At 41.7% G+C, this 13,613-nt stretch overlaps 1 protein-coding gene across 2 annotated transcripts in view; it reads left to right on the forward strand.

Annotated features, from left to right (window-relative positions):
• The window catches only part of DSCAM (DS cell adhesion molecule), a 404,264-nt gene that overhangs the window by 312,354 nt on the left and 78,297 nt on the right, over positions 1–13,613 (forward strand). For both annotated transcript variants that reach the window (XM_059493997.1, XM_059493996.1), the window contains exons 18-19: positions 1,151–1,306; positions 9,636–9,769. In XM_059493997.1, coding sequence (XP_059349980.1) covers positions 1,151–1,306; positions 9,636–9,769 — 290 coding nt within the window. The remainder of the gene's footprint in view (positions 1–1,150; positions 1,307–9,635; positions 9,770–13,613) is intronic.

The raw sequence follows: 13,613 nt of genomic DNA on the forward strand, positions 1-13,613 counted from the left end.
GCACTATATTGCGTGATGATAATTCCATGTATGGCCCTTTTTTGTAAATTAAACAAATTAGTAGGTTTGAGATGCACATGACTTTATTCCTACTTGCCCTGTGGATTTTTCACAGCTGCCTCCCTTCTTTCCATTCATCAGCAGAACCACAGTTCACTCTAACCTGCAATTGTGCCAATCCTGGCCTCTCTTAGTGTGGAAAGGGGAATTTAGAGTGGAAATAGGACTCAGAGGCCCATTGTCCCTGCTGGTTATGGTAGCCTCAAAAATATTTGGAAATCAACCAAATGCTTTAAAAATACAGATTAAAAATGTATGAGAAGCATACAGAAAAAATGTAAACATGTAGGGCATAAAATTAAATGTTTACAGTGATGCCTGTAGTTTTGGATCAGATCCTGTGTGGATATTATCACATCTAAGCTCCTATGTGATGTCTCACAACATGATGAAAAAGATGATGTTCATGCCATGCTTAAAACTGGATTTTCTTGATTTATTCAACTTTATTTGCTGTCCTAAATATGTGTAAAGCTTTTTTTTTTTTTTCTTTTTGCCATATGGGTTGTACTTCTTAGCTTGCTTCAAAAAAAAAAAAGATTAATATGAAGTGCATCATCTTTCTGCAAGTAAATCTGATTTTACTGTGTTTAAATCTATTGTAAGCCACTATTGCTGCTATCAAGTGCTTTGCAGCACCACTTGCTGCATATTTTAAAATAAAGGGGACATTTTCTTCATTTTCCTTATGATAAATGGTCTTTCTCATAACCAGAAAATCTTTATAAAGATAACCAATGTTCTCATTTTTTTTCTTTAGGGGATGTTTCACAATAATCTCTTCTTGTTATCTGTTCTTTATGAAAAATCTCATTACTTGTAGAATTTCTTCAATTCTCTTCATCATATATTTTTTTTTTAATTGCGACAAAAAAAAGAGTTTGAAATGAAAAATGGGGTCTGCTTCAAGTGGTAAGAGGTCAGGACTTAAGTGAATTAATTGTAATTCATTAAAATTCATTGCTGTTCTGCAATTATGAAGCATTCCTTGTCTGGGACACCCAAGATTTCCACAGCAGGTATCAACATCTGGAAGAAGAGTGATCTTGGCAATAACTCCACTTCCTTTTTATTTCATTTTATTTTATAGAGCTGGGAGAGATAAAGAATGTCACTACTACCCAGCCATCCCTGGAGCTGGATGGGCTGGAAAAATACACCAACTACAGCATCCAGGTGTTGGCTTTCACCCGGGCTGGGGATGGAGTGAGGAGCGAGCAGATTTTCACCCGCACTAAGGAGGATGGTAAGGAGTGAAAGCACCTTCCATTCCCACTTCAGGAAATGTCTGTTTGTCTCAGGCACATATTTTATGTAAAAACGTGTCTCAGGCATGCAGAGATTGAGAACTCAGCCCTGGGCCCAGCCAGGGAGGAGCTGGAGCTGCTGCAGAGCCCAGAGGAGGCTCCAGGATGGGCAGAGGGATGGAGCAGCTCTGCTGGCAGGAAAGGCTGGCACAGCTGGCATTGCTCACCTGCACAGGAGAAGCTTTGGGCTGAGCTCAGGGTGGCCTTGCAGGGCCTGGAGGAGCTGAGAAGAAAGATGGAAACAGAATATTCACAAGGAACTGGAGTGACAGGACAATGGGGAATGGCTTCAGACTAACAGAGAGTAGTATTAGATGGGATCTTGGCAATGAGGAATTGTTCCCTGGCAGGGTGGGCAGGGCTGGGATGGAATTCCACCCCTGGATCCCTGGCAGTGCCCAAGGCCAGGTTGGACACTGGGGCTGGAGCAGCCTGGGACAGTGGGAGGTGTCCCTGCCATGGCAGGGGTGGCACTGGATGAGCTTTAAGGTCCTTTCCAAACCATTCTGATATTCTATGAAAATGGGGAAAGGAGGAGAGACTGTTCTGGAACTGTCTTTCATTACTTAGATCCCACTACGAATATTTTTTCACTATATATACAGATATATATATTTTTTTTTTTTTATATATATATATATACACACACACACACACACACCTGTATATACATATATATATAAATCCTCCAAATACCTCTTCCCTCAAAAGCAAAATAAAGAACAAAAATGGCTTACCATTTTTTCCTAGACCAAAGCATGGAAAATTCAATTCCTAATGCTGAAAGTTTAAGAAACTTTTAATCATACACAGACACTGACACATGAGATTCCATAATCACTTTATTGTAACTGTAACTGTTATAATCACTTCAGATTGCCTCAGTAGGATGCCATGCTCTGATCTATTTCTGGAGCACTAAAATTCCAAATTCAGGGGAGGTTTTGTCCCTAACCTGTTTTAATGCCTTGAAAATACAATGAGATGTACAAATGTAGTTTTTGATCCCCTAAATGCTTTTGAAAAACTGGATCAAGACTTTTTATGGTACCAATAAAAATGCCCACAGTCCTCTCAATGAGGTTACTTGAATAATGTTTAATTTTTAAATTCTCATGTGAGTTATACAATATGTTTTCAAGGAAATTAGTCAATGGATTTTCCTTTCTTGTACATTCACTTTATTGGTCACTCATGAATATATGAATATACATGCCAATTTTTTATTTGTAATAAGACTTACAAAAGTGACAAGAGAGCAGGTTCAGTAAATTAACTGACGTGATGAATTCTGTGCTTTTTTCCCCAGTAAAAAATTATGTGAATAAAGTTAGTAATTTTTTTCCAATGAAATATTAAGGGACTCATACTAAAATTTCCATACATTGTAAGGTCACCTGGTTCCAGCTGTAGCTATATCCAGAGGATGCAGTAAATGAAAATTGCTCAGCTCTAGACTTTTGTGTTTCAAACACTGAACATTCTGATATCAGCCTAAAGTCCTTTAAAAGTTACTTCGGAGCAACCAGGTCCTGACTCAGATACTCTTGGGACACCTAGTGCTTGGAAGTAGATGGATTTATTTCCATGAGAAAAGATATAAAATATAAAATGTAAGAGAACTGTAAAACACATGCTGCATTTTCAAGTTACTTTTTGTCAAGTAGATCCCAGCATAGCAAACCTGAATTTTCTCTGAACACAAAGGCTCTCAGCCCTGAGCCTTGGGAGTGGGATTTAATCCACCAGGAGCCAGGAGTAATGTCCCACACTGCTCCAGGAGCTTGGGGACAGGCTGGGATATCTGGTTCATGTCAGAAGCCTCAAACATTTCTTCTCCTTATCCTCCTTCTCTTCCTTCTCCTTCTCCTTCTCCTTCTCCTTCTCCTTCTCCTTCTCCTTCTCCTTCTCCTTCTCCTTCTCCTTCTCCTTCTCCTTCTCCTTCTCCTTCTCCTTCTCCTTCTCCTTCTCCTTCTCCTTCTCCTTCTCCTTCTCCTTCTTCCCCTTCCCCTTCTCCTCCTCCTCTTCCTCCTCCTCCTCCTCTTTCTCCTTCTTCTCCTTCATCTCCTCCTCCTCTATGTCCTCCATCAGCTCCTTCATCTTTGTGTTCTTTTCTTCCCCCTAGCCCAGCCTCATTTGCTCATCCCAGTTCTTGGTGGTGGCTCTTTTGCTGTCTCCATCCCTGGGATCAGACAGGCCCTGGAGAGGGGAGCACATTGCTCAGACTGTGTTTGGAGCCGTGCAAAGCTCATCTCTCACCTTTACTCCTCCTGTGGCTCAGCAATAACTCACCCTGGGACAGCCTGATGAAACTTTCCAGAGATTTTCTGATGCCTCTCACTGGTTGCATTCATTAAATCTTTTGTCTAGGAAACTAAATGGAAAGGTGTTCCAGAAAATACTGTGATTTAATATTCAGCTTCAGCTTCACAACTTTTACTAAGGGCAGGAAAGGTTTTGAGTGGAATGTACAGAGACCTGCAGTTAAGCATAAACCAAACCCAAAATCCTGGATCTAAACATCCTGAAGGGTATGGAAGTTAAAGAGGAAAAGAGCATTTACATTGGCAAACTGTGCACCAAACAGGTGCCCCATTCCACAGAGAAAGGGACATTTCCACTGTCATTTTCTAAAGAAAATATTCTGTAGAGGATTTTTCAGTAGGACTTATTCCAGTGCACTTAAAAAATTCTGCCCTGAAGTGAGTTTAAGCATTTCCTTGGCATGTGAAATAAATTAATTGGAATCCTAACAGAGCTTAGAACTGGAAACTTTCTATCTCTGCTCCCAGACCTTCTCTGGCTAAAATGATGACAACAAGATATTCCACCCTCCTCTAATAAAATCTGGAAATCTGGGGTATTTTAAAGTGGCTGCCAAGCCCTCCACATCATTATTGCTATGAGGCCATATGTGATCATAATTTCCTTTCTCTTTTTTTTCATTTTTTTACATGAGAGGAAACTTTTCATTGTAAAATCAATGGTGCAGCATTTTCCACTGCTGCTGGAAAATCCAGCTGGGGCCTCCTGTGACTTCTCTGTTGGTGTTCAGTTAAAGACATCAACCCAGAATTTCTTCAGCAGGCTTGATATCTCTAAGGGTAACCCAGCAGGTGAATCCTGGATGGAATGCCTTGATACTTTGATTTTTTTGTAATGTTTGATACTGATTTTAGACACCAGAGGTCAGACACTGCTGCTGATCAGCAAAGGAAATGGGAACAACTCAAGCAAATAATAGGAAAGGAGCTTTCAAGAAATGAGCTTTCCTTTCAATGTGATCATATTTAGGGGGTTTATCTAGCTTTCCTCCTCCTCCTTTCTTGAAAGCTGACTTCAGAAAAAATACTGCTCTTTTTTGAATTCCTCCTGGTAGAAAAAATAATCCAAGAAAAAATGTCGAATTTTTAAAAATTCATTCTGGTTTTGTCCCTTACCTTTTCCACTTTACAGTTTCTAATAAGCTGCTCATCCTCTTCACCTGGAGACTTGCTTTAATAAACCATTAAAAATTAAAGCAGCTCTTCCAATTCTTTCCCCTGCTGTGATCAAAATGCAGTTTGAAAGGCTTCTCCGTTTTGCAGCAAGAGGGAGTGTGTGTCACAGACTCCCTCTCTGCTCCTATGCTGCAAATGCAACATGAGCAAACTATGGTTGAAATAAGGAATTTGCTGCCTGACCAAGCCTGGAATGTGACACAGCACCTGGGCTGGCAGCAGTGCCCTGACCTTGGGAGGACACAGACCCAGAGCCCCCATGCCAGGAAAGGTTCCTGCAGCTGGGAATTTGCTCTGGGTGTCTGTCAGAGTGGCATCTGGGCTGGCAGTGCCACAGGAGGATTTCAGCAGCAGTGCTGTGCTTCCAGCTCTCTGGCATTCAGAGCCAGGCAAAAACTGCAGCAGGAAGGAAGGGAAAATAATCCCAAATCCCTCTGCCAGCCCCACTCTGCTGAATCCAAAGAGATTTTCCTCCTCTCCTTCCTCTCTCCCTGGGTACCAACTTCCTCATGAGAGGCACAGACAGCATCTGGCAAGCTTTACCTTCATTCTGAAATGAGTAAGCAGAAATCCAGCCAGGTGCACGATCAGTACTCCTTGGAGCAGAGCTCTGCTTGGGTTTGTTCAGCTGATGAGGGTGACTGGGCTCTGGGATGAAAAATTTCCCTTGATGACCCCTTAAAGCACTTTTTTTTCTAGTGGTAAAGATCTCCAATTTTATCTTTTTTACTAAAAAGCAAAAGGCACAGAATAGCAAATGTTCCCCTTGGGAAACTGGCAGGATTTAATAGAAGTGGGGTGCTTAATAAGAGGCCAGTTCAGAGTAAATTCACATGTTGATGTGTTTTGGCTGGCATAGACCTGCATTGTAGGTGGAATATGTACATGAACAAACCGGCAGCAGTCAGGAGTTGAGTTTATTTTGGTTTTTCTAAGTGCAGCCAGCAATGGAATAGTCCCGTGTCCTGCAGAATTAAAACCCTGTTACAGAACAAGGCTCAGATTTCTGATTTATTTTCCAGATCACTTTTTAAATGCACCACAGTCTGTGCATTTGCCTCCCTGCTGCTTGGTACTGTGAAGAAAAATGGTGATAATCTCTCTGCTCATGAAAAGGAGAATGAGAAAGTTCCTGGAGCTCCTCCCCATTATCTGGCACATCTAAATGCTGGTTCCCAGCCCTGTCGTATCAGGATAATTGCCTGCTCTGCTTTAGCATTTCACTTGCACTGTCAGGAATACAAAGTGTTCTCCTCCACATGAAAGCAGGATGCTATTTCCGTGTTTTTCAAGGCCTTGCTAGCTGGAGAATGAGGCCATCTTTGATCTTAAATTTGCCACATCTGCTCTCTGGAAGGCTGCAAAGTTGTTTAGAAGCAATCCTCAGCTTTTCACCATAGTTTTAGCCCCGGTGATTATGGGAAAAAAAAAAGGGATCTATGGCATTGTGCAAATTCAGTTTGTATTTCTGGGAGCTGTGGGAGTCAGTGTGCTGAATAAAGGTCCAGGGAGAATTCAATAAGGCAGCTCTGGTCTCCTGATACTGCTGGCTTGTAATGACTGAAGCCTGAAAGGCTGGGGATGCAATGGCAATGAGGGAAAATACCTTTAGTTTGCTTGGCAAGGCTCAGGATTTTCCTCTCCAGGATCAGGCAGGCACCACATTCCCCAACTATTGAAAATGCATGTCCACTACAGGGAAGAGAATGATGAATCTGACTCCATGTTCTCAGAAGGCTAATTTATTACTTTATTATACTATATTATATTAAAGAATACTATACTATACTAAAGAATACAGAAAAGATACTTACTGAATGCTAAAAAGATAATAATGAAAACTGGTGACTCTTTCCAGAGTCCTGACACAGCTTGGCCCTGATTGGCCAAAGAGTGAAAACAACTCACACCAGAATCCAATGAAACAATCACCTGTGGGTAAACAATCTCCAAACACATTCCACATGAGCACAACACAGGAGAAGCAAATGAGATAAGAATTGTTTTCCTTTTCTCTGAGGCTTCTCTGCCTTTCAGCTTCCCAGGAGAAAAGCCCTGGGCGAAGGAATCATGTCCACAGAATGTGAATGGCAAACCCAACCACAACTTCTCCAGATGCCCAAGGAACCCAGTTTAGTAACAAATGCTTCAGCTGATGCTGAGATTGCTGTTATGAGGTCCAGGGGATGGGTTTGACCAATATCTTTACCCTCTGGACAGAGAACAATGGGATCTGTGGAGCACCAGAAGAGATTCTGCAGGATTCCTGCCAAGGAAATGTAAACACTTCCACACACACAGTGGAGTGACACAGAGTTTTCATGTGCACAGCCCAGCAGTGCAGCAAAAAGAGGACTAAAAAATGAGTATTCAGAATAGTTTTGCCAACACTGCAAAAACTGCTGCATGACTCCAACCCAGTGAGGTGGAGTGGTCCTTGGGTTGAAAATTTTATTAAATGTCTTCCTGAGTTTCTTTCTGGCCCCTCTTTCTGCTGGTCTCACACCAAACAGCAACACGGCAATGCCAAGGAATGTTTCCCACATAGGCCCAATGAGAGGAAAATGCCAGAGGAATTCTGAGTTAATCCCTCAACACTCGGCAGCCATGACCAATTACCATCAGAACCTGTCCCTATAAATCACACCCTAATTTAACAATAAATTGCATTAACCTCATCCATCTATTTGCAGTGATTTCCAGAAAACATTGCTATCCATAAAGGAATCCTCCTGTGGGTTAGGTAATTACCCTGGAGAGCCAGCTTTCACTTCTCAGCAGCAGGAGCAAATAGCATTTCTAATGAGCTGGGTATAAATAACAAGTTGGAGGCTGTCAAGCATCAATATTTACTCTGCATTGGATAGAGCTGCTAACTGAATTAGCCCCTTTGCAGTGAGGGGCTGGGTTTGCATGCAATTATCATCATGACATTCTCACTTGATGCCTAATTAGCTCTCTCAGCACATTATAAATAGAAAATGCAAATTCACAGAAGTTGCACTGAGTGGTGCCTGTCAATTTTCTCACATATTCCAGGACCACCTATGCAGATATAAAATTGAGGGTCTCCTCACATTGTTTTTACACAAAAGATGAGCAAATTTAGATCCCAGGATGGCTGACTTCTCTTTATGGGCAAAGCTCTGTAGCAGCATAATATCTGCTTGCTTAGTTGAGGTAGAACAAAGATTCAGAATTTATCTACAAATATCAGGACAAGGGATTTTGTACCTCTGCTGCACAGTAACTGTTTTCTGTGAAAGTAAAGCTGGTCAAGCATTTGCGATGGTAATTGCACTAGAAATTTTAATATTTTGGTAGTTTTACTTGAAAACAGACAAAAATATCAGATTCCTCACAAAGCAGTAGTTCTGTAGAGAACAAAGTCCAGAAAATTGTTTCATTTTGACTTTAATAACCCACATAGCAATTATCAATACAACTTATCTATTTTAATAATTTGACATAAATATTGAGCACACACAGTGCTATTATATCTTTCAAATTATATATTTTCACAGTTTTAAAAATATATTTTCAAATATTTTGACACAAGGTGTTATTTTTCAGGAAATTTTAAACCCTTTTATTCTGATATTATATGTAGCCCTTGTTTTGTTTGAGTACAAGCTTGTGTATAATGTGATATTCCAGCATGCAGAAAAATAAATCTAGCAATTTTGCACATTAGTAAAAGAGTGTTTGCAAAGCTGGAGAGAATTGTACAGTGTAATGTATGTTTGAAAAACAGCATATGCTCGTGAAATCAAACCTTTCCCAAAATGCAGGGCTGCAAAGGGATGTGGTTAAGATTACACAGCAAGATTTTAGCATTTCTGAGCTGAAGCTTTTTTCCACTGATTTTAGACAGGAGGTTTGAGGAGTTTTACTATTTCTCTGTGATAACTTGGTATTATTGTGTATTATGTAGATAGCTGCTGTAATTAGAGAAATAGATATTGTGCAGTGCCAGAGGGAGGTCTGAGCTGCTGAGGGCAGGGCGGGGGACAAGGACTCTGTGAGGGGAGATGTCTGCTCACACATCCATTGTGGCACTTGCTGGCCATGGGTCACACCAGGCAGTGCAAACTGCTCATTTACCCTGCACTTCATTAAATTCACAGCTCTGCTCTGGATGTCCATTAAACTGTCCACACGTACATTATTTGTAACACTTTGGCCTGGGTTGTGTGTTCAAAGCTGGCTATTTATTATAAAGTGTTGTTTGGCAATTTCTGTGATCACGGACAAGATATTTTCACGTGTGCATTTGGATTCAAACTGAAAGGGGGAGTTTAGGTTGGATCTAGGGAAGAAATTTTTTACTGTGAGGGTGGTGAGGCCCTGACACAGGTTTCTCAGAGGATGTTCCATCCCTGGAAGTGTCCAAGGCCAAGATGGATGGAGATCTGAGGAACCTGGTCTAGTGGAAGGTCTCTCTGCCCATGGCAAGGGTTTGGAAGATATTTAAGTTCACTTCCAACCCAAACCATTCTTGGGTTCATTCTGTGATTTTATGCAGGCTGGAGGGGATGTATCACAAAAGTTTAACCATAAGTAGCAGGTTCTGCTTTGGGACCCTCTGAAGAAGAGTTTCTCCCCCAAACCTTCTCCCTGGCACGCTCCCTAACACCGAGTGTCCATCTCAGCCCATGGGGGCACAGCCACCAAAGCAGCACACTCCCCTTTTCCTCTTAACTCCTCCGTTACACTGGGATGATGGAATATCTGCCTTGGGCCCCTCTAATACACTTTGCTTCTCCAGTTCCAGGTCCTCCTGCTGGAGTTAAAGCAGCTGCTGCCTCGGCCTCCACGGTTTTTGTCTCCTGGCTGCCTCCCCTGAAGCTGAACGGCATCATCAGGAAATACACCGTGTTCTGCTCCCACCCCTACCCCACAGTAAGTGCCACAGCCCCTCCCTGCAGGGCTGACACACAGCATTTGCAGATACCAGCCCTTGATCTTCTCCCTGCTGCCTCCTCTCCTGCCCTTTGCTCCCTGAGCAAGGCCAAAGGGAGATCCTGGAGCTGCAGAGCAAAGTGAGAGTGGAGTTTGGTTTATCCCACCTATCAGATTTTTGTTCAAAACCTATTATACAAATAATTTCAAAATATGCAGTTGAAGTGAAGTATTTTTCGAGGTTTGGTTGGTTTAGAATATATCAAGTTCCATTTTCCAGGACCAGCTGCAGGAGCCCTGTTGCAGCTGGAGGCGTGTATTCATTCACCCTGCTTCCATTGAAGTTCCTGCCTTTTTGCCTTGAGTATTCATGTGTGAAGGAACATAATGACTTACAAACAAACAAACATATTTTCTTGTGAATAGGCTTATTTATGCCTGGAATATTTGCCCAATCTAGCCCTATGTGCTTTTACTTGCTGAGAAAGTGACAGGAGGAAATTTGAATGGAGTATCAGGTTATCTTTCTTCCTGTCTGAATCACAATGAAATTCAGCAATCTTTAAACACAAGGGCCAATTGCTCTCTTTAAATACCCATGTATATTTATTTTCATGTGGATTGAAAAGGATACTTATTTATTTTATATCTGACGTTTGGATTTAGGTTATATCCAAGGTCTGGATTGCAGTTTTAAGCAGGACTTCCCACGAAACGTAAAAAATGCAATCTTGGTTTGATAGGAAAGGAAAATATTGTTCCAGAAATTTCCAAAAGTACTTCAGGCTTGGGGAAATTTCCCTGTCCCCAAGGCAGGAGGTTGGAACAAGGTGGTCTTTTAGATCCTTTCCAACCCAAACCATTGTTTGATTCTCTGATTTATGTTTTGGGACTACTTTCTCCTAAATCCATTCATTTCATAATTGTAGCAAACCAAACCATCTTTAGCACACCTTTAAATGTAAACTAGCTGGAGATTTTCCATCACATTTGGAAATGTGATTAGTTCATTAGCTCTTACTTTTCTATGGCACTCAGTGGGTTAAAGAGGTCAGAGTTTAGAGGACAGCTGTGAGTGGGGATCAGGAACTTCTCTGGGGGCTTGGAGAGAACACCAGATGGTGCTGCTGCCTTCTCCACAGACCTTCCATGCACAAAGCTGCAGTGCTGCTTCCTGGGGCTTTGCTAGCAACGCTTCTCCCTGTATTTACATCCCCAAGAAAATAAACATCCTCAGCTAAAAATATTATTCTCCACCATGTGAGTCTCTAACAGACAAAACTTCCCATTTTGTGGTTACCTTTTGGAGCACCTCAGAGATGGACAATGACAAGAACAGTTGCTTTTTTTTTTTGCTGTTTTTGGCCTGAACAGAATCTTACTGCTGTATTTCTGTGGTGTTCATTATGCAGGGGTATGTATGAACCATCTTGGAACCATACCTTAGCCCCAGGTAGGGGCACATGGAGGTTTTTGTGCTTTTTATTAATTGCTGATGTGTGCATGGATAGCTCTAAAAGGTGTCCCTGCCCCCAGGACAGATGATCTTTAATGTCCCTTCCAGCCCAAAGCATTCTGTGATTCCATGACCCTGCTGTTACCCTCATGCAGGTGTGTGTACATAGAAATGCATATGTGCACACACAGATATATGTATAAATATGTTCAATATAAATATATAAATATGTGTCCCTGTCCCAGTGCTCTGCAGATCAGCAGGAGCTGTGGCTTGCAGAGATCATCTCTATCAGCCCTGTGTGCTGAGTGAGGCAGGGATCACACTGGGGGCTCAGTTTCCAGAAGCCAAGTTGGACATTTTTAAACAAATGCAAGCCCTCAGGACGTATTTAATATAGGACACACTCCCTCAGCTTTATTTCTAACAGAAATGCTTTGTTATCTTTTATTCTGAGAGGGATTGTGAGCTAAAAAAGCTGTTTTATTCAGAGCTGCTTTGCAGTGAATCCAGCCTGCTGCAGAGCTGCTCAAATGCCAACACTGCTGTGCAGATACACTTAATATATCCAGGAAAGTTCTTGTTTGATTCACTGCTGGCAGAGACAAGTAGCTGACAGAGGGAGAGGCCCTAAATTAGGGTGAGGAGGAGAATAAATAAAAGACCTGTGTCTTTATCATCTCCTCTGCCACCATCAGTAGCAAGTGCTGTAGCTGCAGGTATGGAGCCCTAAAACCTTCATCCATCACTCACAGCCCTGGCTGCAAAAGAACTTTGCTAAAAGTCTGCTATTCAAGCAGAAAGGCAAACTCGGTTTTCAGGCATCAGTGAATAGAAAGAGAAAAGGACTGGGGTAAAGGTAAATTTATGGGGAGGCTGCATTCTTTGCTGATTGTATTTTATTGCTGAGAACAAATCCATGCAATAGACTTTAGACAGGTTAACACCAGTCCTTTACACAAGAACACTGCTTTGCTGTTTAAGTCACCAACAGGAAAAATAATTAATTCTCTTGGACGTATTGTGCATATTTTTATTACAAACATAACACTTAGACAAGCCTGACATATTATAAAATGAAGATTTGCTGTCTCTTGCACTGTTCAGTTTGCTTTGCAAAGACAGAAGCTTTTAAAACTTCTGCTGCTTCTGTATAGAACAAAAAACATTTCCTCTTTAAATATTTTGAGCCCTAAGGACAGTATTTGCCTGGGATGTTTCAAACCACAAATACGATTAATGTGTGAAAAATGGAAAAGATTCTCCACTGCAGTCTGTTCTCTGGCCAAGATAAAGGGCAAACAAGGATCCAATTTCACACTGTTTAATTGTTGTGTCTGTAGTATTCTACAGGCATAATTAGGCAAAACTTTCTCTTTTTATATTCTGAAAATGTAGGAGAAAATACAGAAATATGAGACTTCATGGATCCTCCGTTCTTCAAATATAAGAAACAGAATATGCCAGAATTTAAGTTAGAAAAATTATCCTTTGTGCTAACTCATAGCCTATATTTTTGCTTCTCCCCACTTTCTACCATATCCATGTCCAACTTTTGGTAGGATCTGGCTTTTTAGGACCACCTGTAATGTTCCCACGGTGGCCAGATTCCTTTTAAGAGAGGTGATTCCCATTGTTCTGGCAGGATGCTCATAGCACTTCTCCTGCCTAGGTCTCAGGGAAGTTCTGCCACTGCTGTCCCACCCTGCCAGGGGGATTTTCCTCCATGGTGCCACCCACAGGGGACACAATTTGAATCCTAGCACAGAAATTAGGCTGGTTCAGTTCCTGCTGAACTTAACTCCCTCCTCAGGAGGCTGTTCCAGCACTTGTGCAATGCCAGGGCTTTTCAAGTGCAACAGAAAAGGAGATTTGGGGATTTTCTGAAGAAAAAAGACAAAAAAATCCTCCCTAAAAACAGCCACCGACCTCTTGTTGCGTTCAGGTCAGTACAATGCTTAAGGAGGAATCAATGGGATTAAATTAAATAAAATTTAGATGTCAGAAAGTGTCTGGAAAAGGTGGCTGTGGCACACAGGTTAGCCAGCCTGGGAAACTTTGATCTCAGAACAGGTGAAAAGCTTCTCCTAAAGAAGCAGGAGAGTGCTGAGGGCAGGAGAAGGAAGGTTAAGGATCAGGATTTCTTGATGAGAAAGTGCCTATGCACAAGGACAGGGAATTTTTTAGATGGGAAATTCTGATCAGCTGGGGGAAAATATTACCATGAGATCCTGGTCAAATATTGAAGCTGGGGCCCAGACTGTGGCATCTCCACATTGGAAATCTTCAAGTTTTCACTTGACCTGTCCCTGAGCAACTTGATGCAATTAAATTTGCTTTGAGAAGGGGGTTCAACTGGGTGACCTCCAGAGGAACCTTCCAACCTCA

The sequence above is a fragment of the Ammospiza nelsoni genome, chromosome 2, assembly GCF_027579445.1.
Source record: "Ammospiza nelsoni isolate bAmmNel1 chromosome 2, bAmmNel1.pri, whole genome shotgun sequence".
Taxonomy (NCBI): Eukaryota; Metazoa; Chordata; class Aves; order Passeriformes; family Passerellidae; genus Ammospiza; species Ammospiza nelsoni.